Source organism: Bos mutus, chromosome 2 (genome assembly GCF_027580195.1).
Source record: "Bos mutus isolate GX-2022 chromosome 2, NWIPB_WYAK_1.1, whole genome shotgun sequence".
In the NCBI taxonomy this organism is placed as follows: Eukaryota; Metazoa; Chordata; class Mammalia; order Artiodactyla; family Bovidae; genus Bos; species Bos mutus.
In genome coordinates this window covers 88421553-88446266 of record NC_091618.1, presented here as the reverse complement: position 1 = coordinate 88446266, position 24714 = coordinate 88421553, and the positions used below count along the sequence as shown (strand labels likewise).

The 24714-nt window shown below is 36.3% G+C and overlaps 1 protein-coding gene across 2 annotated transcripts in view; it reads right to left on the bottom strand.

Annotated features, from left to right (window-relative positions):
* Positions 1-2445: 2445 nt before the first annotated feature.
* The window catches only part of EPC2 (enhancer of polycomb homolog 2), a 128286-nt gene continuing 106017 nt past the window's right edge, over positions 2446-24714 (bottom strand). The window contains exons 7-13 of one of the 2 annotated variants that reach the window (XM_070390166.1): positions 23248-23337; positions 19556-19701; positions 19103-19446; positions 8418-8554; positions 6725-6884; positions 5463-5796; positions 2446-4462 (exon numbers count right to left, since the gene is read on the bottom strand). In XM_070390166.1, the coding sequence (XP_070246267.1) occupies positions 4390-4462; positions 5463-5796; positions 6725-6884; positions 8418-8554; positions 19103-19446; positions 19556-19701; positions 23248-23337 (1284 nt within the window). In that variant the 3' untranslated portion in view covers positions 2446-4389. The remainder of the gene's footprint in view (positions 4463-5462; positions 5797-6724; positions 6885-8417; positions 8555-19102; positions 19447-19555; positions 19702-23247; positions 23338-24714) is intronic. The other variant, XM_005895068.2, reaches the window with a different exon arrangement.

Sequence of the window (24714 nt, the reverse complement as noted above, 5' to 3'; positions counted from 1 at the left end):
CCTATGATAACAAGTTCAGAGACATGAAGATAAAGATGATAAAATCACAAGCCAATTAATGGTAGAGAAACGATTAAAGCCCAGCTCACAAATTCTGATATTCTACTGCACTGTGTAGTCTGTCCTGTTTTCCTGAGTTTGCCTCCTCCAAAAATAAAATTCTTGTGCCCTTCTGAGACTTGTACTCAAAGAAGTTGATTAGAATTCTTAGTTCTGCACAAGCTAGGTTGCATTATATGATGTAATCCAACTGTCAATATTTTACAGTCATTGATGACAATAAGGACTTAAACTACTAACGGCATGCTGGGCCTTAGCTCCCACATCCTTGGTGAGAAGCCAATGACATGCTGGCCACATGCACACTTGCACCAAGCTTGTCAGTGTGGTCTCCTTTATAGAGTTTTAGGAAATTGCTCATCTTACAGATGGGGAAAGCAAGGTTCAGAAAAGGCTACTCTCAGCCAAGTCCTGGCCCAGACCCAGCTTCCAAAGCCTTGTGCTGGTTGAGAGCTTTTGCACTTACCGGCTAAGTCTGGCAGACAGAGGAGTATAAACCGAAAGGCTGGGTTTGCTCGATGGATGGCTAGAAGGCACAGGTGGATCTAATGGACTCAGTCTGGGAAGCAAAACACAAACATTAATTGCCAGGTGCTGTAAGAATGGAGGAGGTTGTTTTCTAGATGAAATTTAAAACTCTGCTATACAGATACTGCCAATAAGTGGACTAACAAGTCCAGTAAGTAGTCCTCTGAAGGGTACATCCTTCTTAAAGATAGGAGGCCAATGTTAAAAGTGTGGTGACTATACCGAAGTCTAATTCCTGGCTTAGTAACTTATCAGCTGTGTGACATAAGGCAAGTTAACTTCTCTAAATGTCATTTTCCTGATCTGTAAAATGGGTAAAATAATAGTACTTCACACAACTGTTAGGACTAAATGAAAGTCACTGAGAGAGAACTGTCATGCTCCATAATGTTTGCTGTTATTATGTTGTGGTTAATCATGAAAAACATCTGTTTAACAGAACAAAATATTCAGAATTACTACCCTTAACCTTTTGAAATGTATGTTTGCCAAGTTGATTAAGGGGCAACTCAGTCAAAGGTAATGGCACCCCACTCCAGTACTCTTGCCTGGAAAAATCCCATGGACGGAGGAGCCTGGTAGGCTGCAGTCCATGGGGTCACTAAGAGTCGGACACGACTGGGCGACTTCACTTTCACTTTCATGCACTGGAAAGGAAATGGCAACCCACTGCAGTGTTCTTGCCTGGAGAATCCCAGGGACAGTGGAGCCTGATGGGCTGCCGTCTATGGGGTCGCACAGAGTCGGACATGACTGAAGCAACTTAGCAGCAGCAGCAGCAGTCAAAGGTGCATTACCAGCCAATAAAATTTGTTCTAAATATAGCATCATTCAACTCAAATACAGTAGTACATACAAGGGAGACATTTCTGAAATACTATTTCTCCTTACTACTCTTCCCCCTGCCCCCCAAGAAAACAATCCTGCAATTAAAAACAAAAACAAAAACACAAAAAACTACTAAGCACAGTTACAATTACTCTAGTCAACATTAAAAAAAAAAAACAGAATGGTGTGTGTACTATACGTATTTTAAAGATGTGCCTTCTAGATATCTTAATTTTTCCCTTGGGCTTTTGCAAAAGAAATATATGCAACATATCTTCAAATATACTTAGAGCTATATCATAATAATTTATCTAATTAATCATAATGATGATTTTGAATTACCAGGGAAGGAAGGGTACTCTAGGAAAGCAGAAAAAGGCAGTTTGTAACTATTTTTACCTATACTTAATTACAAGATATCCCAGCACATGAGTTACCCACTTTGTTTAAAAAACCACCCAACAACCAACCAACCTATTACCCATCCCATCAGAAAACATATTCCAAGGACTTTATAAGCTTACTGAACTATTAGTTTAATCACAAAAACCAAGAAATGGTGGAATTGCCCAGTGGAGGGCCTGTGTAAAAATAAACTATTCTTGGGACTTCCCTGGTGGTTCAATGATTGAGAATCTGCCTTCCAATGCAGGGCACATAGGTCTGATCCCTTGTTGGGGAACTAAGATCCCGCATACCATGGGGCTAAGTCTGCATGCTGCAACGAAGACCTAGCGCAGTCAAAAAAATAAAAATAAACAAACTAAGCTTCAACTTGATAATGTAAAAACAAGTATCTGTCACTTAAGTTTTGAAAAGCATTGGAAAAATGTATGTGTAAGTAACGGAAATGATACCTGTGAAACAGCTACAACCCCATGAAAATAAGGCCTATTTTTCTATTTTACTTAAAAAACAAAACTTATCAGCTTTTGATGAATTCTGAATCCACCACATCTCCAGAAACTGTAGACAGTTTTTTGTTTTATATTATTTATAACATGTGTATCACAAGGCAACTTCGTTTCATGCTTTACTTTTGTGAAATGGAAATAAAACTTTTTTCTGAAATCAGCACTAAAGTTGTTTTGAGTTAATAGCAAGGAGATACATCCAACTAAAAGCAGAATGAATACAGTCAAACTACATATCAAATCAAAATTATTTTCTTTATATCATCAGCAATGAGTAACTCCAGAGGTAGTATGGCAGAAATGAGCATGGATCCTATCAGGTCACAACCAACGAAGAAATTAAATTTATTTTTTCCTATGGTTTTGACTATAAATTGCTTTACATATTTAGGACCTGAATAAAAACCACTCTCAGCAGAAATCTTGGCCATTAATTCAACTGACATATCAATTTACAACCTTTAGGACTGCAGATATAAAAAATGTAAAGTATAAAATTATGTAGTTTGAAATGGTTTTAATCATATTCATTAAAAATATTTCCCAGTACTTACTTGACAAAACCCCCTTGCAATATAATCTAAACTTTTATTTATAAAATGAGGCTCACTTATGAGATTTCATTGAATGTTACACTGCAAATTACTTACATTCTGTAAAATATTTTAAGAACTTTTCCCTATCAAAGGTAGTTTATATTGGATTATCTGAAACCCAATAGTGCCCACAGATGAGCTTCTTATAGTTCTTTTCATTAATGCTTGGAAAGCACTGTGAAAATGAAAAGTGCTGTTAAGTGCTATCATCTCCCTTAAATTTTCACTTACACTGAGTGCACATTGTGAAATAAACACATATGCAGCATGTCCATGTTTGATATGTATTTTTATTTCCCTGCAGTTTTCACTTATCAAGAACAAGTAACAGGGAAAGTTGTCTGAACTAGTGCATAAACAAACATTCTGAAACACCACTACACGTATCTAATATACAAGAACCGTATAAAAAAAGTCACTAAAACACTACACTATGAAGGTGTCCAACGCTTACAGTCAGACTTTTTCCAACCCGTTACTTGCCTTGTAGCCACAGGAAATCTCTCCAAAATTGAAAAGACAATCTTGCCACAACCCTCCCCCCCTCCCAACACCTGGGATGGCTCGATATCTAGACTTCCAATAATTATTGCAATGATATAATGCAATACATACCTGGTAAAATATCCTTTATGTGGTGTGTTACAGTTTTAAAGCCAGTTAAAATATGCAGTCTTCGGATAAAATGTAATCCTTGAAAATTTTTCATACCTGCACAGTTTAAATGTACTAGATGCATAATTTTTCCTAGTCCTTTTTTTCTGTGTAATCATTTTTTATAAACTGGTATTATAAATAGAAATATACATTCAAAATATATGGAAAAGTGAGTCACTACATTAAATTTGCATGTATCGATCCATCCCTTTCCCCTGCACAGTAATAGAAAATACTATTTTGCCTTGAACTTCATATTTGACAGTGAAATGCCACTAAAGTATTTACCAAAAAGTCCATCTAGTCAAATTGTGAAACAAAATGAACCAAGTGAAAACTTTACAGTTCCTTTAGAAAAAAATTACAAGAATTTCATTTCCTAGCTATGAATCTTTAACTTTTTAGACACAAAGTTGGATTTATTTTTACAAGATACAAAATGTAAACATGGCAAAATAAATAGTTAAAACAAGTGATGCAGGATCCCATTTCATGCTCATGATCCCATTAAAGAATTATTTTTTAAAATCCATTCAGTTGCAAATTCAAGTGCAAAAGCATGATGATGAATATCTACTATTCAAGTAACAGAAATAATATTGATGATACAAATAAACTATTTTACAAGGTAGTGATTTTCCCAATTTTACAAAATATACATCATATATCGATTTAACATCCGATATACTATAGTCCATTTAGGTCCATTGTTATGCTCTGTGATCCACAGAGTTTCGCCTTTTGCATTCAGCTGGAATATGAATGACTGCACACCATCAGCACAGGTCAAAGCCACATGTTTTAGGTTATGTCACTTCCATAGCTACTGTTGTCTCTGCTATTCCATTTAAACCCAATCTTTCTGGTTCATGGTTCTCTCTATAATAAGGCAAAGAGTAAAATAAACATTAATACTCTCTAGAATATGATGTTTCTCATTTAGTAGTTACAGATGCGTTTTATATAATTACAACTAAACATACTGCACAAGAACATCTCCCATTTTTACAATTTCCATACAGGAATGAGGAAAAGTTTTCTTTAGTTAAGAAATCCTATGAACTTGATTATAATTATTTACTTAGGAAAAATAGCAACTTAACAGTATTTCAGTAGCAGTCAATGATAAATTACTTATGAAACATATAGCACAGGACAATTCAAGCTTTTTACAATAGACAAAGCATATGATGCTCATAAGTAATAATAATGAGGAGCACAATATTACTTAAATTACTTTCCACTACAGTTTAATTTTACAGGTTTATGGTCATGTAGTTATTAATCTATGCAGATCAAATTTTTTGATTCACTGTTTGCATGTATTAGTGTCATAGAAAGAAAAAAGCAATCTGAAATACATTATCATAGATTTAGTTAATTCCAGGATATTCTCAGTTCTAAAATATACACAGAATAATTTACTTTCCCTTTGGGTATAATGTTAAAAAAATACAAATTTGATTTGAAAACTAAAGCTCTGAAAACTAACAATAACTCTAGCCTGCCAGACTGCCTAAAGTATAAAGAAGAAATCTAAGAATAACTGAAGGTGATGTATTTTTTCAGTTTGATGGTTCCCAAGTTGATGTGGACTATCCTTCCCCTTTTTTTTAAATAGCAGTTCTGATTGGCATTTAAACATTCTACTAGGGACCTTAAACAAATGATCTAAGTCACACAGCTTTAGACTAAGCAGATATTCAATATCTGTTAAAAAGCAAGTCAATCAGTTGACAAGATATCTATGGCTTGAGCAGTAAAATAAAAAAAAGGAAAAGTCTTCTCCTCCCACAGGATCTGAGCCAGCAGAAAGAGACAGAATGATATCTGAAATACACACACACACACACGCACACACGCACACACACACACACACCTGGCTATGCTGCTGATGGCACTGCTAGGAGTAACCTTTGGCACTCTGTCCATACTGGCAGCAACTGTGGCAAGTTTTAAGGCTGTTGGCGATGGTGCTGAAGTCCGTGTATTGATATGCACATTGACTGGAGAAACAACACTGACGTTATTGAGGTGCACTGCATTTGTCAGGCAGGAATTGTTCATGGGAAGTGTTTGAGGACTGCTTGTGCACAATGCTGGGATTAAGTGGTTTGTAGTGGTGTGGCCAACTGTCCTTACAAGTTGTACAGCTGAAATCCCTGGGCTGGATGATAAAGCCATATTGGTGGAGTATAATGTTTTAGAGGTTCCTGAAGGAGAAGAAGAAAAAAATTGTTCAACTCATGAGACATTAATTAAACTCTAAAAAATTAGGAATTTAAAAATAAAAAGAAATGCAAACATTTGTAATCTAATTAAATCTCTGAAGAGAGTTTCTAATCGATAACTACAACATATTCACCTTTACAATCCCAAAGATACCCTCTTCCTACTAGCCTGCATAAAACGGTTTTGCAAAGTATTCTGCTGCCTTCATATATGGACACTGTGTAACAGGACAGAGAGGTCTTCTGGAGACTGAGGGCAGGTGGAGATGAAAACTGGACTTCCATTAGAATTTATACAAGGAAGAACACCAGTAAGGAAGGGGAATCACAATCACAGGTATATGGAACAGCAAGTGAAAAACCCTAGGGTCTGAGCAGAAGTTAAAGGCTGATAGGAAGAACAAATCTTTGAGGACTCAGGGTAGTATGAAGTGGAAATAGTGTCACAGCAATACTGTATTTCACAAGGAGGAGTCACAGAAAGCAGGCCTGTGAGTGTGTAAGACTGGGAAGGTAAATCCAATTTCCAACTTACTGACAGATCATCTGGACTATTAACACAATTCTCCTTTTTATAAATGCACGATTGATTCAACAATGATGGTTAGCAATTGGCTTGATGTGACTGCTAAGATGTGAGGCAAATGACAGTATGTAGATAAAACTAGGCAGGGTGGACTGTTACACAGGTAGGTATCAACTGGGCATGGGAGGACCCAGGGAGCAGGCTTGATGTGACTTTTAGAAACATCGAACTATTCCACCACACATAGCCATAGAAATTATGATGGAGTCCTAACTGATTTCTTGTACAATGTTTCCCCTCTGGATTTAAAAATCAAAAATCATATCTCAAATCACTGAGTTGCAACTCTGAGCTAGTAAGTATCACTTGAAACATAAGGCTTACCTGAAGGCTGGACAACACCGTTTATGTTGCTGTGGCCAGTGTTCTGTTCCTTGGCTACCTCACTGCGACTTGGAACAGGTGCACTGACCACTGCAGATGCAGCAAAATGGGCGCTGGCTGAGTCAAGTGTTTTAGACATACAGTCAGAGGTGCTTGAGCCCTATAAGAGAAACAGAGTTAAACTCTAACTTTTAGATGTGAGTGCACAAACACTTAAAGAAGTGAGAAAACCCAAGAGGCTGTTGCCTTTTTCATTCTGAACAGTTAACAAGTGTTTATGTTAAGAGATCTAGGACTTCACAGACTATTTTCATCTGTGAAATAAGAAAGTTACTTTATTATTATTTCTTAAACTGGGAAGCAACTATTTATGAGAAACAGCTAGGGTAATAAACAATCCAAATAAACAATCCAAATGTTAAGAGATCTAGGACTTCACAGACTATTTTCATCCGTGAAATAAGAAAGTTACTTTTTTATTATTTCTTAAACTGGGAAGCAACTATTTGTAAGAAACAGCTAGGGTAATAAACAATCCAAATCTTTAAGCCCTATTCATTTTTCCAAGTGTTAACACCTTTAAAAATACTTGACAATCTATGATTATGTATTTTTTCCCCTTATATCTCTTCTGATATTTGCTTCACATATCTTTGTTGCTAAAGTGTCTAATGGTTTATGATGTCTATCTTCTTTGTGAATTGTACCTTTCATCATTAAAAATATTCATCTTTGTTTCATTTAAAATAAATAAAATTTTTAAAAATACTTGACAATCTAGATACTGTGGGCAAAATGAAATGACAAAGATGACTGACAGCCATTTTTGTCCCAATGTAAAAATGTATCTTAGCCTAACTTTTCAGTAGGCTGAAATTACCTGAGATTCATAAAGGGCAAACAAAGGCAAGTTTAATGGTCATGTTCCTTTTGATTCTGTATAAAACTAGTTCAGGGTTAGTAACAGCTTTTTAGAGGGTTAAACAACAGAAATTTATTCTCATACAGTTCTGGAGGCCAGAAGTCCAAAATGAGTCTCACTGCCTCATCTCAAGGTGCTGGCAGGGCTTCTTTCTTCTAGCAATTACGCTATTATTAGGTATTTATTTATACAGTCTTGGCTCTACTGTCAATCATTTAATGGTGCCTAAGGAAAACTTGGAAGGAATGATGCTAAAGCTGAAACTCCAGTACTTTGGCCACCTCATGCAAAGAATTGACTCATTGGAAAAGACTCTGATGCTGGGAGGGATTGGGGGCAGGAGGAGAAGGGGACGACAGAGGATGAGATGGCTGGATGGCATTACCAACTCGATGGACGTGAGTCTGAGTAAACTCTGGGAGTTGGTGATGGACAGGGAGGCCTGGCGTGCTGTGATTCATGGGGTCGCAAAGAGTCGGACACAACTGAGTGACTGAACTGAACTGAACTGATGAATTCTTAGTGAACTTTCCAAAAATATGTAGCAATTTCTTTCCTAAATTAAAAATACTATATTTGGCTCTAGTGCTCCTCTCATGAAACAAAAACTAGTTACTTAAAATTAGTTAAATTAACTGAAAAAGACACAGGTTTTATCTTCAAAATCAAGAGTAGCAATAACAAGGTTATCTGCTTGACTTCACTAAAATTTTTTTAAAATGACATAATTATGAAAGAACAGACATAACCATGATTCAAAGACAGCTTTACCTGTGCTTTTGGATGTGTCTGTTGCGAGGAATGCTGAGATTGCTGTTTCTGCTGAAGCTGAGCAAGCTGCTGCCTTTGCATTTGAACTAACTGCTGTTGATGAGTCTGAAACTGCTCTTCCGTGATGCCCCCTGACACTGGCAAAGGACATTAATTTTAGAAATATGCATGTTTTAAAGTACTTTTAACAAGTAGAATACAATCTGAAGTTACTCCACAATTAAGATGAAAAGTAATTTCAAATCACAGTATATATTATACATCAGCAGCAAAGAACAGGGTAAAAATGATACACCCTTCAGCCAAAGCAGCTTATACCTTCTAATATTACATGCTTAAGAAGTTACCATTTGTAGTTTTTACTGTATAACACAGCTCTAATTTGAGGATTCCTCCATTTATTCAGACTTAAACCACATGTTAAGCCAATAGATGCCTAAAGTACTATCTATAAAAACGTGGGCTAGAAATATGTTAGAAAATTAAAGATACAATGCATCCTCAGATGTAATCAATTATGCTGTTACCAACTGTGTTAAGTTACTAAATGCCAAATAAGAATAAGACATTTAAAACTTTTATTTAAAAAATTACTTTAAAAAAAGTTATCAAGTTATAATAAGAAACACTTTTCTCCAAAGCAATGTAAACAAACTTTCACTCACTGATATTTAAGTACATCACTGATAAACTTATTTAGAGGACACAAAGCTATCTCCATAGAAGTCAGTATATTATTAGAGCCACAAAACATTAAATCATATCAGAATGCATGTACTACCAGAGCCATTTTACTCTACTTTTCTTTATTGTTTTCTTTCCTTTCTCCCAGCTATTTCACTCCATCAGCAAGCATTTACTATCTACAATGAAAAGTGCTGAACAGAGAAAAAAAATAAATTTAAAAGAAGGTCCCTGCTATAAAGTCTTACAATGTAGTTGGGAAGAAAAGATACATATAAAGAATTCTCAACTAATTTAAGTCAACCTTTAAATGTAAATTAGCTAACTTAATCAATATGACCTAAAGGAGTTTAGATAGGACCTTCAACTAATGTTACTTAACTAGAAATCCCCACCAAAGTTTTCCATTTAGCATAATCACAAATGAGAAATTATATATATGATGGTAAATTAGACATAACAAGTTGTGCAAAGTACAGCTTATTTTCTATGAAGGAATTAAGCCCCAGAGATGGACAAAACTTTAGATAGGCCTTCATTTCTGTTACACAATGTTATCATTAAAATTAGGATTGGACTGTTATGGAGAAACAGTTCTTAGACAGACAGCAATTTTATTTTTCGAAGATGGGCCTATGATAGTGCTCATTCTAAAATTTCACTATTACCTGTATTTTTGAAGTACATATTAGTTATCTTACTGAATTACCAACAAAATCAAATGTCTTTCTTTGCACATGTTGAATTCATTGCAAGTATTCTATTTTTAAATAAAAAATAATAACAAATTCTAAATTTAAAATCTTCAAAATCAAATGAAAATGTGAAGTGTTCATTAATTTCCAGCTGTATGAGAACCTTGGGAGAGATTAAAAATAGTTTATTACATACAAAGGCAGGAAGGAAAACCTTAAGCCCAAATACATCTATTTAAGTCTTCTGTATATAAACCAGTGTACCAATTCAGAAGAAGCAGACTTGTAATCGGGTGTTAGTATACTCTACTCTCAAATGCAGCATGATGTTTGTCCAGAGCTTAGGTTTATGTTGTGATGAAAAGGTGAGAAATCCATTGCACTGAATTTTAAGTGAGGAATAAAACCAAACAGGATACACTTTTAGCAGCTATTTAAAAATTCAGACAGAAATGAGGATAATGAGAATTTTTTCATTTTTCAAAATCTTTTAAGTCAGAAAATCATAAAATCTTACTTATCAGAAAAAATATATATATAAATTACTTGAAAGAACAAATTGTATTCTTTTAGCAAAAAAATTAGTTTTGGTTAGTAGTTATTAACTAACAAAATGTTGCCAATTAGAGGTATTCTAGTTGTTCTTATGAAAAGATGATCATTTATGTAGATATCAAAAAGGGATGCTAATAAAATTTCCTGGTCTGGGGAGGGACATGTCTACTTACTGCCCTGACTTGTTGAAACCATTAATTTGTTCAAGAACTCCATCCTTTTCACCATAGAAAATGTATAAAATCTCAACCAAGACATCATTGAAATGACTCAAATTAATGGTCAAGTGTTGTCCAACTTCTTAAAAACTCATGCTGGCTTTGATACAAAAATTCTCATTCCTGATTGTGCTACTGGTTGAAAACCACTGGTGGTAAAACTTAATTCAAAAATATGGATATGCTTAAAATAGTAAATTCATTTTTTTCTTCTTCCCCTTTGCCTCAAACTCAGCATGTTAGATTCATTCTTAACATCTAGTTTGTTGTTGTTTTTAAACACTATAAGGTGTTTTGTGCTTGAAAATTGCTTATGTTTCTCATTTGGAATTTTCTAGAGCATTAAACATTCTTCAGACAAAAATAGCAATCATGACACAGAATTGGAACACATACAGAACACCCTCCCTAATTGACCTCTTTCATTTTGTTAAGATGAGTAAAAGTGGTCAGAAATGTAGTATGGTTTTAATGGCACAGTCATAGTACTGATCAAAAGGAAAGCACCTTCTCCACTAATTATTTTTCCTTTCATAAGTTACAGAAATACTTCCATAAGAAATTTATTTCTTACACTGACTTTAAGTTATCAAGAGGTAAGCATTAAAATACACCAGGAAAATGTCACACTTATAGTGTGAAGATACCTCTTTAGGAACGAGACATAGGATGGGGGCCCAGCTTTGGAAGGGTTCATATCAGATCAGATCAGTAGTGTCCGACTCTTTGTGGGCCCATGAATCGCAGCACGCCAGGCCTCCCTGTCCATCACCAACTCCTGGAGTTCACTGAGACTCACGTCCATCAAGTCAGTGATGCATTGTAGTGACATAAAGAAGTGGGAATGTATGAAAAAAGAAACCATATCTGTTTCTCTTGCTTAGGGTCAAGTTCTTTCTACTAGTTGCTCTCAAAAGTTGCTAGCTTAAAAGTAAATTTCATGCTGGTCATAAATCTACCCTATCCAACACATCCAAGTCCTGTCAGTTTAAAAGTAACTGACAATCTGCAAATTGACACAGTTACTATGCAGAACACAGAGATATCTTAAAAAACTAGGAGTAAAACCACCATATGACCCAGCAATCCCATTACAAGGCATATATCCTGAGGAAAGACACATGTAACCCAATGTTCATTGCAGCTCTATTTATAATAGCTAGAACATGGAAGCAACTTAGATGTCCATCAACAGATGAATGGATAAAAAAGCTGTGGTACATATATACAATGGAATATTATTCAGCCATAAAATGAGTCAGTCCTAATGAGGTGGATGAACCTAGAGCCTATTATACAGAGTGAAGTAAGTCAGAAAGAGAAAAACAATTATCGTATACTAACCCACATATATGGAATCTACAAAGACGGTACTGATGAACCTATTTTCAGAGTAGCAGTGGAGAACACAGACACTGAGAACAGCCTCATGGACACAGCTGGCAGGGGAAGGAGAGGATGGGAGGTATGCAGAGAGTAACACGGAAACATATATTACCATATGTAAAACAGACAGCCAATGGGAATTTGTTGTATGACTCAGGGAACTCAAACCAGGGCTCAGTAACAACCTAGAAGGGTGAGATGGGGAGGCAGGTGGGAAGGAACATGGGTAAACCTATGACTGATTCATGCTGATGTTTGGCAGAAACCAATTCAATACTGTAAAGCAATTAGCCTTCAATTAAAAATAAATAAATTTTTTTAAAAAGTAACTACAATCTGATTGTTTTATGAAGGCAAAAGGCAGGAAATGTTCCTTTCCCTAAGTAAGAGGTTTTGCAAATCTCCCTGGGTAACACATTCTAATAGGTACACATATTATAGAATTTCCCCTTTTACACACGCGAATTGTCATTCTGTACATTAGTAACACACTTGCATTTCTAAATATTTTGAGCATATAACTGACAGTCTGTTTTTCACTAAAGCCTCTAACCTTTCTGGCTGTCTTTCTACCTGCCTTATCAGTCAGCTTCTATGCCTCAGATGGATCCATGTAGCTTTTCATAGAATATCTGTCACCAACCTTAGAATGTTGATTCTGTTCTCAAAAATCGCAGGCATTCCTCCTTTTGTTCTTTACCTTTCAGTCATGTGGTTCCTACAAGGTGCTCCGCTAGCCTGATCCCTTATCACCTTTCCCTCTCATAATCTGACAGCGATCCAACACAAACATACTCTAGGTACCTCCACTAGATTTTACACTGGTATATTGATAAAGCTTTACATCACTGTTTCTTAAACTTGGGCCCAGAGAAAACATTCTTGAGTATGTGTGAAATCTTTAAAAGTATCTGTCAACTTTTTCGGAGAACGCAATGGCAACTCACTCCAGTACTCTTGCCTAGAAACTCCCATGGACGGAGGAGCCTAGGCTACAGTCCATGGAATCACGGAGAGCCAGACACGACTGAGCGACTTCACTTTCACGCATTGGAGAAGGAAATGGCAACCCACTCCAGTGTTCTTGCCTGGAGAATCCCAAGGACAGAGGAGCCTGGTAGGCTGCCGTCTACGGGGTTGCACAGAGTCGGACATGACTGAAGCAACTTAGCAGCAGCAGCAGTCAACTTTTTACTGTTGTTTCATTGATAAACTAATAAAAAGAAACACCGAATAGAAACACAATCTGGATTTTCTAGATGACCACCCTACAACCGAGTATAAACACATGATTTTTGTGCTTGTATCTGCTACCTTTGAAAAAATAATCTTCTAACTTTTAATTCAGTGTTTTTCTAAAAGTAGGCTAAAGTGATTCTTGGGAGGCCACGAATATTTTAAAATACTAGCCTAGACCAAGTTTTTGCAGCTTAATGAAGAACATCTAATGTGATAGTAAAAATCATCTAAAAGTCAAAATGATTATTTGGCACGTCATCATCTACCAGGTAGGTCTATTATAAAAGTTTTAATATATAACTTGTTGAAACAATGCTGATTATATGCAATGTCTGTTTGTTTTAAAAGCTGGATCTGGGGTTACATGGAGGAGGAGACCGTATTTTAATCCTTCTAGATAATAGCAAGCAACCAGGTAAGGTTGACAAAAAACCACTGGACCTACTCTGAGGACAAATCTTCCGATCCACAAAAGCCGACAGTATAATCCAGGACTATTCACATCCTCTAATGTAACTAATGAGTAAACTGCAAAACTGTGGGGATACTAACCGGGGTGAAGATGAGAGGTGAGACAGGAAGTGAGAAGGGTGAAAGGGGTGGGGAATGAGGAACAAATGAAATTTGATGATAAAACAGAATAAAGATCCATTTAAACTTCTGAAACCCAAGCTAAATAGTTATAATTGAAATTTCAGTATGATTTCCTTTAGCAGTCAAACTAAAATCTTTTAAACTTCTGAAGTCTAAATCTATTTCTCACCTTTGGAAGTGACTCTAACTTAAAAAATAAGTCCTTGTGAGTACCTCAGCTGGTGTTAAAACATAGTTTTCCTTTTTAAAAAACTTTCATGCTTGCAAACATTTTATACCATTTTCAGAAAGAATGGGAAAAGACACTGCAACCATGCATTAGTCTAACCCAAGATTAAACATAAATTGCCCTTCGAGTCTGAACAAGCAATGCTACTTTTAGATGTGAAATATATTTTCTTAAGGTTGGGATTTAAGAATAGTATCTCAAAAGAACAAATACTGCAGTTTCAAATGACTGAAAACTTTATCATCTATTTATTTAAATAATATAATATTTGCTTGTTATAAGCTCCCTGAAGGTAAGGATTATTGTCTTCTAAAATTCTGCAACTTCCAAACACTTAACATAATGCTTTGCATATGTTAGATCTTAAATAATTATGTATTAAAAATAATTTTCCTTGGTTATGCACTTCTTTTATTTAGCACATCTGTCTTTCCTTTCTCTGTCCTACTTCTATTCTTTGAGAATAGGTTTTCAATTAAGACAACATACTTTTATTTAATAATTAACTAAATGAAGTCTTCAGTTTTAGTTCTTACTAGTACCTAGGACACACAATTCTATTTGTTTCCCTTTAAGTCCATTTAGTATGGTACCAAAAATAATAATTAGATTACATTCAGGACACAGCAACTATGACTTGAAAAACATTAACTGGGTTATTAACAACATAAAAGTAAGAAAATTTTCTGTCAGTGGCTCTCATGTTCAAGGTTGTTGTTTAAGAACTAAGGAACTTGTGACACAAGGGTCATGGGTATCAGGTTTCTATTTCTGATCAAACCCTTTATTTGCTGTGAATTTCCCAGCTGTGAAACAGATGATACTCTCTGCCAAGTAAAAACATGGTTCTGAATCAGTCCTGTTACTCTTAAAGACACGTATGTTCTCCTGACCAAGTCCACTAACAATTAAGCAGAAAGCACAAGTGTTACAGACACACAGATTAAAAGAAACCAAATGTATGAGGATTCAATTCTTTTGCATATGTCCATCAAATATAATGGAGAAGGAAATGGCAACCCACTCCAGTATTCTTGCCTGGAAAATCCCATGGACAGAGGAGCCTGGTGGGCTACTGTTCATGGAGTCACAAAGAGTCAGACATGACTGAGTGACTAAGCACATCAAATATAAAAATGTAACTTTTAAGAAATTCCTTAAATTCTCTTTAGGTAAAAAAGGAATTTCTATCCATATTTACTGAAGTGTAACTGAATCCACTTTAAATGATCTATCCAGAACTGAGAAACTATGTAATGAACATAACTGGTAAGGGGCGTACTTAAAACTGCCATGGGCAAATTCCCTGGTGGTCCAATAGCTAGGATTCTACACTTTTACTGCTGTGGGCCCAGGTTTGATTTCTGATCGAGAAACTAAGATCCCGCAGGCCCTGTAGGGTGGCCCAAACAAACAAATAACTGCTACAGCTTTTCAGTTGTTTACAAAACTGCTGTTAAAAACACGTCTCATTATGAATTTATATACCATGCCTAATATTTTGAAACAAAAGAAATTTGTTAAAAACAAACCACCCTGTGACTTCAATGACTACAGAGGGTTATAGTTAGCAGAGAGAAAACATGAACAAAATCCTTTAATAACAAATAATGGAATGGTACTAAATTGAGACACAGTACCATTACATAACAAACATAAACATAAGAAGGAAAAATGGCATAGACCAAAACCACTATTTTTTTCTGATGACAGAGGAAAGGTAAAAATAGAAAAAATTTTATTATCTATCACATATATGTGATTTAAATTCCCTGAGAAGTGTATGCAAGCCTAAAATAATATTTCAAATGCTTATTTTATGCTGATACATGGTAGTGTCATAAAATTCTAGAGCTGACTGTATGGACTTGTTATATTCTGAATCCATACATGCAGAGTACTGATGATACAATAAAGAGAAACATATATATTTTCTGGAAGAGTCAAGTCAAATAGTTCTGAAGTGTTTCAAGAAAGTACAGTAGAAAGCTGCAAATATTTGGCCATATTCAAGTTGAGAAGGAACATTTAAAACCAATCCTTTGTTATGACATTCATTGGTAGAGAAAAAATTCAATCTATGGTCAAATCTACTTATAAATGCTTATGGTTGATATGTTTTTAAACTCTCTTTTTGGCAAAATTATTGTAATTTTTGGTACGGGAATTTCAGTTAAATAATTTGAATAATGTCTTAGAGTTGGCTGAAAAAGGATGTGACCTAATATTTGACAGTTCAGTTCAGTCGCTCAGTCGTGTCTGACCCTTTGTGACCCCATGACTGCAGCATGCCAGGCCTCCATGTCCATCACCAAAATCTGGAGTTTATCCAAAAGCATTCCCATTAAGTCTGTGATGCCATCCAATCATCTCATCCTCTGTCATCCCCTTCTCCTTCCACCTTCAATCTTTCCCAGCATCAGGGTCTTTTCAGATGAGTCAGTTCTTTGCATCAGGTGGCCAAAGTAATGGAGTTTCAGCTTCAACATTAGTCCTTCCAATGAACACCCAGGACTGATCTCCTTTAGGATGGACTGGTTGGATCTCCTTCAGTCCAAGGGACTCTCAAGAGTCTTCTCCAACACCACAGTTCAAAAGCATCAATTCTTCGGTGCTCAGCTTTCTTTATAGTCCAACTCTCACATCCATACATGACTACTGGAAAAACCATAGCCTTGACTAGACAGACCTTCATTGGCAAAGTAATGTCTCTGTTTTTTAATATGTTGTCTAGGTTGGTCCTAACTTTCCTTCCAAGAAGTAAGCATCTTTTAATTTCATGGCTGCAGTCACCATCTGCAGTGATTTTGGAGTCCCCCAAAATAAAGCCTCTCACTTTTTCCACTGTTTCCCCTTCTATTTGCCATGAAGTGATGGGACCAGATGCCATGATCTTAGTTTTCTGAATGTTGAACCGTAAGCCAACTTTTTCACTCTCCTCTTTCACTTTCATCAAGAGGCTCTTTAGTTCTTCTTCGCTTCCTTCCATAAGGGTGGTGTCATCTGCATATCTGAGTTTATTGATATTTCTCCCAGCAATCCTGATTCCAGCTGTGCTTCTTCCAGCCCAGCGTTTCTCATGATGTACTCTGCATATAAGTTGAATAAGCAGGGTGACAATATACAGCCTGGACGTACTCCTTTTCCTATTTGGAACCAGTCTGTTGTTCCATGTCCAATTCTAACTGTTGCTTCCTGACCTGCATAAAGATTTCTCAAGAGGCAGGTCAGGTGGTCTGGTATGCCCATCTCTTTCAGAATTTTCCAGTTTACTGTGATCCACACAGTCAAAGGCTTTGGCTTAGTCAATAAAGCAGAAATAGATGTTTTTCTGGAACTCTCTTGCCTTTTCGATGATGTTCATGAATGGGCTCCAGCGGATGTTGACAATTTGATCTCTGGTTCCTCTGTCTTTTCTAAAACCAGCTTGAACATCTGAAGTTCACTGTTCACATATTGCTGAAGCCTGGCTTGGAGAATTTTGAGCATTACTTTATTAGCGTGTGAGATGAGTGCAATTGTGAGGTAGTTTGAGCATTCTTTGGCATTGCCTTTCTTTGGGATGGAATGAAAACTGACCTTTTCCAGTCCTGTGGCCACTGCTGAGTTTTCCAAATTTGCTGGCATATTGAGTGAAGCACTTTCACAGCATCATCTTTCAGGATTTGAAATAGCTCAACTGGAATTCCATCACCGCCACTAGCTTTGTTCTTAGTGATACTTCCTAAAGGCCCACTTGACTTCACATTCCAGAATGTCTGGCTCCTACTATTTTTACACTTCTAAGAATCCTGCTGTCTAAAGTCATATTAGGTATTAATCCATTTCAGCTTCAAAAGGTCATTAAACTTCACACTCATGAACTTTATGTATAATCAGATACCATTTTCCTTACCTAAATTTGTTTGGGAGAAAATTAACCAACTAAGTTGGAGAAATGATATGCCAACTTCCAATCATTCAAACAAATCCAATTTTCCATAACAACCTTTAAATAGACAAACATCTAAGTAAAGTTTGAAAATAAACAGCTCAGTAATTAAAAAGGACTAAACACTACATAGACAAAATTTCAACCTAAAATGATTTAAAATCACTTTGAAGAAGCATAACATATCAATTTTATATACTAAAATACACTGTCCAGGAAATAATTTAGAAATAAATACATTTTACAGAAAGAAAGGATATCAACAGTTTAAGTCAAGCCACATCTAGCTTTGCCTTTGTATACCATGCATTTTTTTGCAATTTATACATTATAAAGACACTCACAAATTATACACTTATATATATGTGATAAAGAGAAGACTATCCACAGAAGAAAACAAATCAAAATTACATCTTAGAGTCTCTAGATGTTACACATTATTTACAATGCTGAGGTATATTAATTTTAGTACAATGCCTCTTAAAATGAAAAATACTTCTTGATCTCAATTAGAGAGGTATATTATCAGACCAAAACTACATTTTTCAGAAAGAAAGCTTTAATGGAATTTCTGAGGGGCAAATGCTTAAATTTAAGCAAAGTTAATATAATAAGTGAAAGTGAAAGGAAAAGAGGCTTCCCTGGTGGCTTAGATGGTAAAGAATCTGCTTACAATGCAAGAGACCTGGGTTTGATCCCTGGGTCAGGAAGATCCCCCGGAGAAAGAAATGGTAACCCACTCCAGTATTCTTGCCTGGAGAATTCCATGGACAGAGGAGCCTGTCAGGTTAGCGTGTTAAGCTTTCTATAACAAAAACACTTTTGTGCTATGATGATCTGATAGTAGCTAATAATCACTCTGCCCAGACAGAATTCTCTACACATTCTCCCTGCACACTCATTGTACCAGGCACGCACAGTCAAAGTGAGTGGTTTTACAGGTATTGGTTTGGAACTTTTGGTTAAAATGCAAACCACAATAATAGTTTAGTTTCCTACATTGGGGGAAAAAAAAAAACATACGTTAAGCTAAAATTCCTTTCCTCAGTAGGATCATGAAAATAAACCTTCAAAATTCATCCTGAAAGGCTATTTAGTGGATAATGAAAAATTAAGAAGAGAAGAGGATATACTTTTAACAAGTAGCAACTTACCTGATATGCCATTCTTGCTGGTGTTCAATAAAGCTACAGATGCTGCAGAAACTCTTCTATTGTTCACAGTCTGCCCTGGTTTTCTTGAGGTACATTCTTCACTATCACTGTCCTGTAAATTTAGTAGCCTTGGCTGGAAACACTGTAGTCGACATGATCTGATATTGCTTAATATTTCAGAAAGGGACAGTCTATTTTCACAATGTTTATTGGAAGCATTGGTCCGAGAGAAATTAGAAGAAAAGTCTATATTTTGGGAAGCGCTTGAAAAACCATTCAGCATTTCAGGGTCTATCTGCTTCAGGACTGGGTCATGTTCTGTGGCTATCCGGTCCATTATGACCCTGAAAAGCAATATAAAGCCAAATATTACCTACAAGAAGTTAATAACATTTTCTTGATACCATCCCTTCCATCTTGTAAACAAATACCATGTCAAAACGAACAGTTTACCTTCCACCTCTGCCAATTCGCCTTCTTGCAAATCCTATACATCGTCTTGGGACTGTGAGTGTTGTAAGACAATGCCTGTATCTTAACTTATCCAAATCTGCCAATTCTGAATTTCCAAATGAACGGTTAGTTTGGTCCAAACGAGGCTGCACAAAATGGAAAGAAAAACTGAAACTCATAGAATAATTCTGAAATGAAGAAAAGTTAAATCATGATAAAGTAACTATAGTATTAGAACAATTAAAATTTAGATATAAAAATTTAAAACCGGGATTTAAATGTTAACCAGGTAAAATTCTATAAAACTGATATAGAAGTTCACTCATCAAAATAACTTAAATTTTTATGACTATCAATATATTTAAGATATATTTTAAAAGAAATATATCTTTAAAGAACAATGTGGCTTTTAACATTTATGTAGAAGAGTTGCTGTTCAGTTGCTCAGTAGTGTCCAACTCTTAGCGACTCTAGAGATAATGAATTTAGTAATTTATAAACTTGCTACTGAGATATATTACAGAGACTTCAATAGGATTTTCAAAAATTGCACTTCAAGAAAGCAAGCATGACCTTATTCTAGGTACCTGAGTATGTTCTAGTGTCACCCAGTTTGTAGTCAATGAAAACCTGAATAGAATTTGTATCCCACAGTTGTGTGAAAACTGTATAAATCTCAATTATGTTGAATTGGTGCATGGTGCTTTTCAGGTCTACTATATGCTTCTACTTTTCTGTAAATTCATTCTATTAATTTTTAAGAGTTTGATATTGAAATTCAACTAAAAATCTTAATTTATCTACTTAAATAATTGTAATATATGGTGGAACTATATGCAACTTTGTTCTGTATTTTCCACGTCTTCTGTAAATGTGTTATCATACTTTCATAATTTGAAAAATAGAGGGAAAAAAAGCAAGCAAGCACAGATGAAATTCATACTTCCTCTATTTTTAACGACATAATGTGCGTTTCTTAGCCTTCCCATTTCCTCAGTTCAGTTCAGTTCAGTCCTCAGTTGTGTCTGACTCTTTGCAACTCCATGGACTGCAGCACGCCAGGCTTCCCTGTCCATCACCAACTCCCAGGGCCTGCTCAAACTCATTTCCATCAAGTCAGTGATGCCATCCAACCAGCTTGTCCTCTGACTTTCCCTTCTTCCACCTTCAATCTTGCCCAGCATCAGGGTCTTTTCCAATGAGTCAATTCTTCACATCAGGTGGCTAAAATATTGGAATTTCAGCCTCAGCATCAGTCCTTCCAGTGAATATTCAAGACTGATTTCCTTTAGCATGTACTGGTTGGATCTCCTTGCAGTGCAAGGGAATCTCAAGAGTTTTCTCCAACACCACAGTTCAAAAGCATCACTTCTTCAGCACTCAGCTTTCTTTATAGTCCAACTCTCACATCCATACATGACTACTAGAAAAACCATAGCTTTGACTAGATGGACCTTTGTTGGCAAAGTAATAACCAGGAGCTGACCGTGGCTCAGATCATGAACTCCTTATTGCAAAATTCAGACTTAAATTGAAGAAAGTAGGGAAAACCACTAGACCATTCATGTATGATATAAATCAAATCCCTTACAATCATACAGTGGAAGTGAAAATAGATTCAAAGGATTAGATCTGATAGACAGAGTGCCTGAAGAACTACAGACAGAGGTTCGTGACACTGTACAGGAGGCAGTGATCAAGACCACCCCTAAGAAAAAGAAATGCAGACAGGCAAAATGGTTGTGTGAGGAGGCCTTACAAATAGCTGAGAAAAAAAGAAAGCTAAAGGCAAAGGAGAAAAGGAAAGACATACCCATCTGAATGCAGAGCTCCAAGAATAGTAAGGAGAGATAAGAAAGACTTCCTCAGTGATCAATGAAAAGAAATAGAGGAAAACAATAAAACAGAAAAGACTAGAGATCTCTTCAAGAAAGTTAGAGATACCAAGGGAACATTTCATGCAAAGATGAGCACAATAAAGGACAGAAATGGTATGGACCTGACAGAAGCAGAAGATATTAAGAAGAGGTGGCAAGAATACACAGAAGAACTATACAAAAAAGATCTTCATGACTCAGATAACCACCATGGTGTGATCCCTCACCTAGAGCCAGACATCCTGGAATGCAAAGTCAAGTGGGCCTTAGGAAGCATCACTACAAACAAAGCTAGTGGAGGTGATGAAATTCCAGCTGAGCTATTTCAAATCCTAAAAGATGATGCTGTGAAAGTGCTGCACTCAATATGCCAGCAAATTTGGAAAATTCAGCAGTGACCACAGGACTGGAAAAGGTGAGTTTTCATTCCAATCCTTAAAAAAAGGCAATGCCAAAGAATGTTCAAACTCCAGCACAATTGCACTTATTTCACATGCTAGCAAAGTAATGATCAAAATTCTCCAAGCCAGGCTTCAACAGTACATGAATCGTGAACATCCAGATGATCAACCTGGATTTAGAAAAGGCAGAGGAACCAGAGAAAAAATTGCCAACATCCATTGGGTCATCAAAAAAAGCAAGTAAGTTCCAGAAAAACATCTACTTTTGCTTTATTGACTAAGCCAAAACCTTTGACTGTGTGGAACACAACAAACTGTGGAAAATTCTTAAAAGAGATGGGAATACCAGGCTATCTGACCTTCCTCCTGAGAAATCTGTATGCAGGTCAAGAAACAACAGTTAAAACAGGACATGGAACAACAGACTGGTTCCACATTGGGAAAGCAGTATGTCAAGGCTGTATATTGTCACCCTGCTTATTTAACCTATATGCAGAGTACATCGTGAGAAACTCTGGGCTGGATGAAGAACAAGCTGGAATTAAGACTGCTGGGAGAAATATCAATAACCTCAGATATGCAGATGACACCACTCTTATGGAGGAAAGTGGAAGAAGAACTAAAGAGTCTCTTGATGAAAGTGAAAGAGGAGAGTGAAGAAGTTGGCTTAAAACTCAACTTTCAGAAAACTAAGATCATGGCATCCGGTCCCATCACTTCATGGTAAATAGAAGGGGAAACAATGGAAAAAGTGAGAGGCTTTATTTTGGGGGGCTCCAAAATCACTGCAGATGGTGACTGCAGCCATGAAATTAAAAGACGCTTGCTCCTTGGAACAAAAGTTATGACCAACTTAGATAGCATATTACAAAGCAGAGACATTACTTTGCCAACAAAGGTCCATCTAGTCAAAGCTATAGGTTTTCCAGTAGTCACGTATAGATGTGAGAGTTGGACTATATAGAAAGCTGAGCACCAAAGCATTGATACTTTTGAACTGTGGTGTGGAGAAGATTCTTGAGAGTCCCTTGGACTGCAGGGAGATCCAACCAGTCCATGCTAACGGAAATCAGTCCTTAATATTCACTGGAAGGTCTGATGATGAAGCTGAAACTCCAATACTTGGCCACCTGATGTGAAGGAGTGACTCATCTGAAAAGACCCTGATGCTGGGAAAGACTGAAGGCGGGAGGAGAAGGGGACGACAGAGAATGAGATGGTTCGATGGCATCAGTGACTTGATGGACAGGAGTTTGAGTAATCTCCGGGAACTGGTGATGGACTGTGTGCTGCAGTCCCTGGGAGTCGCAAGGAATTGGACATGATTTAGCAACTGAATTAAACTGAAGTCATCTTGACATGAGTTATCTGTTAATTCCAGTTCCCAAAACACCACAAAAAATATAGTTCTTACAGCATAATACTGGCATCCTGCCCGCCTCCTGAAAGCACAGGGACCATCAGGATCATTTTCTTCTTCGGGTTCTGATGCTGGGGACGGTACCTAGGAAAGAAGCATGAAGTGTTCCATTTAGGAGTTACCAAAAGTCAACAGTCTTTGTAATGGTCTAAAATCAGAATTTGATCACAAACAGTGAATCACTCCACATTACATACAGTAGGTAGTGAATTCCCCAAAATATTTAAAGATTAGCACAAGTTTTGTATGGTTAATAATCATTTTTAATGGGTAAGTTCTTGCAGTTTACATGGTATTGCTTAACTGTTTCTGAACACGTAAACGCTTTAAGCTTGAAAATAATTCGTATGGTTTTTACATACCCCATTTATACATTTTATAAATATTGTATGTGGCCATAAATACTTTGTAATAATAATTATGCTTCATCTATAGGTAGGTATGCTTTTATACAATAACTTCATTTCTCTATAATAAAGCCTAAAACTAGGAAGATAAAAAAAGCTTATGAATAACCTCCCATACCCCAAAGCTGAAAAGTTCATACACTGCACTGAAAGGGGAGTCCCTTATTTCCCTACTTGTTTTTAAAATCATTTTTAAAATTTAACAGATCAGAAGCTGAAAATCAAAAGAGGAAAGAGGACTTGCTAAAAGGTAAGCAGACTGGTTTAGAAGTACTAATCTCACCATTGGACAGCTAAAGAATAAAGACTTTCAAAAAGTTGTCACATATTAAAAGCACAAGACCAAGTGAGACTAGGACAAATCCCCCTCCATAATCTGAGCGGACCTCTAAGGCAGCACTGGTACATTATAGCAAACATTATGTTATCGAAAACAGATTAAGTGAAATACAAATATACTCTGATTTGGCAGGAAATAATATGGTTTAGATAAATTTCTACCCATAATGGTTAAAATAAAAAAAAAAAAAGTTTTGGTACTTAAGTTTCAGTTGTCTCGCAATTTCACTTTGGAGTACATCTCTTTTTCTGACAACGCTGGCTCAACCACATTTACTTGCAAACTTTTGAACCTCACAAATCCCTCTCTTCCTATTTTGAGAGGAAAAATGCTTTCTCCACATTATTTCAAAACTGTGGTAATTACCACTGAGCAGGATCATCCAGGGGAGAAAGGCATTTGTTTGAGGTTCCAATATACCTCCACCAACCCTATGGGGGAGACACAGAAACAGTAAGCTGGGGCTGATTCTTCTTCCTAGGGAACCAAACTCAAACCTGAAACTTGAAAGGAAATCCCAAATGTGAATTTTACACTTTGGTTCCTTTATAAAGCAACTACCTCTTCTACAATGTACACAGAAAGTGTCACAAACAAAGTCTCAGAAATTTTTTGCATCCCTTCCTCCGGATTACCCAAGGAGGGGTTTCCAGGATTTAGTCTGAGATTTAAGAAGACAGGGCTGATGTTAGGAGAATCAGAAGCATGACTGAG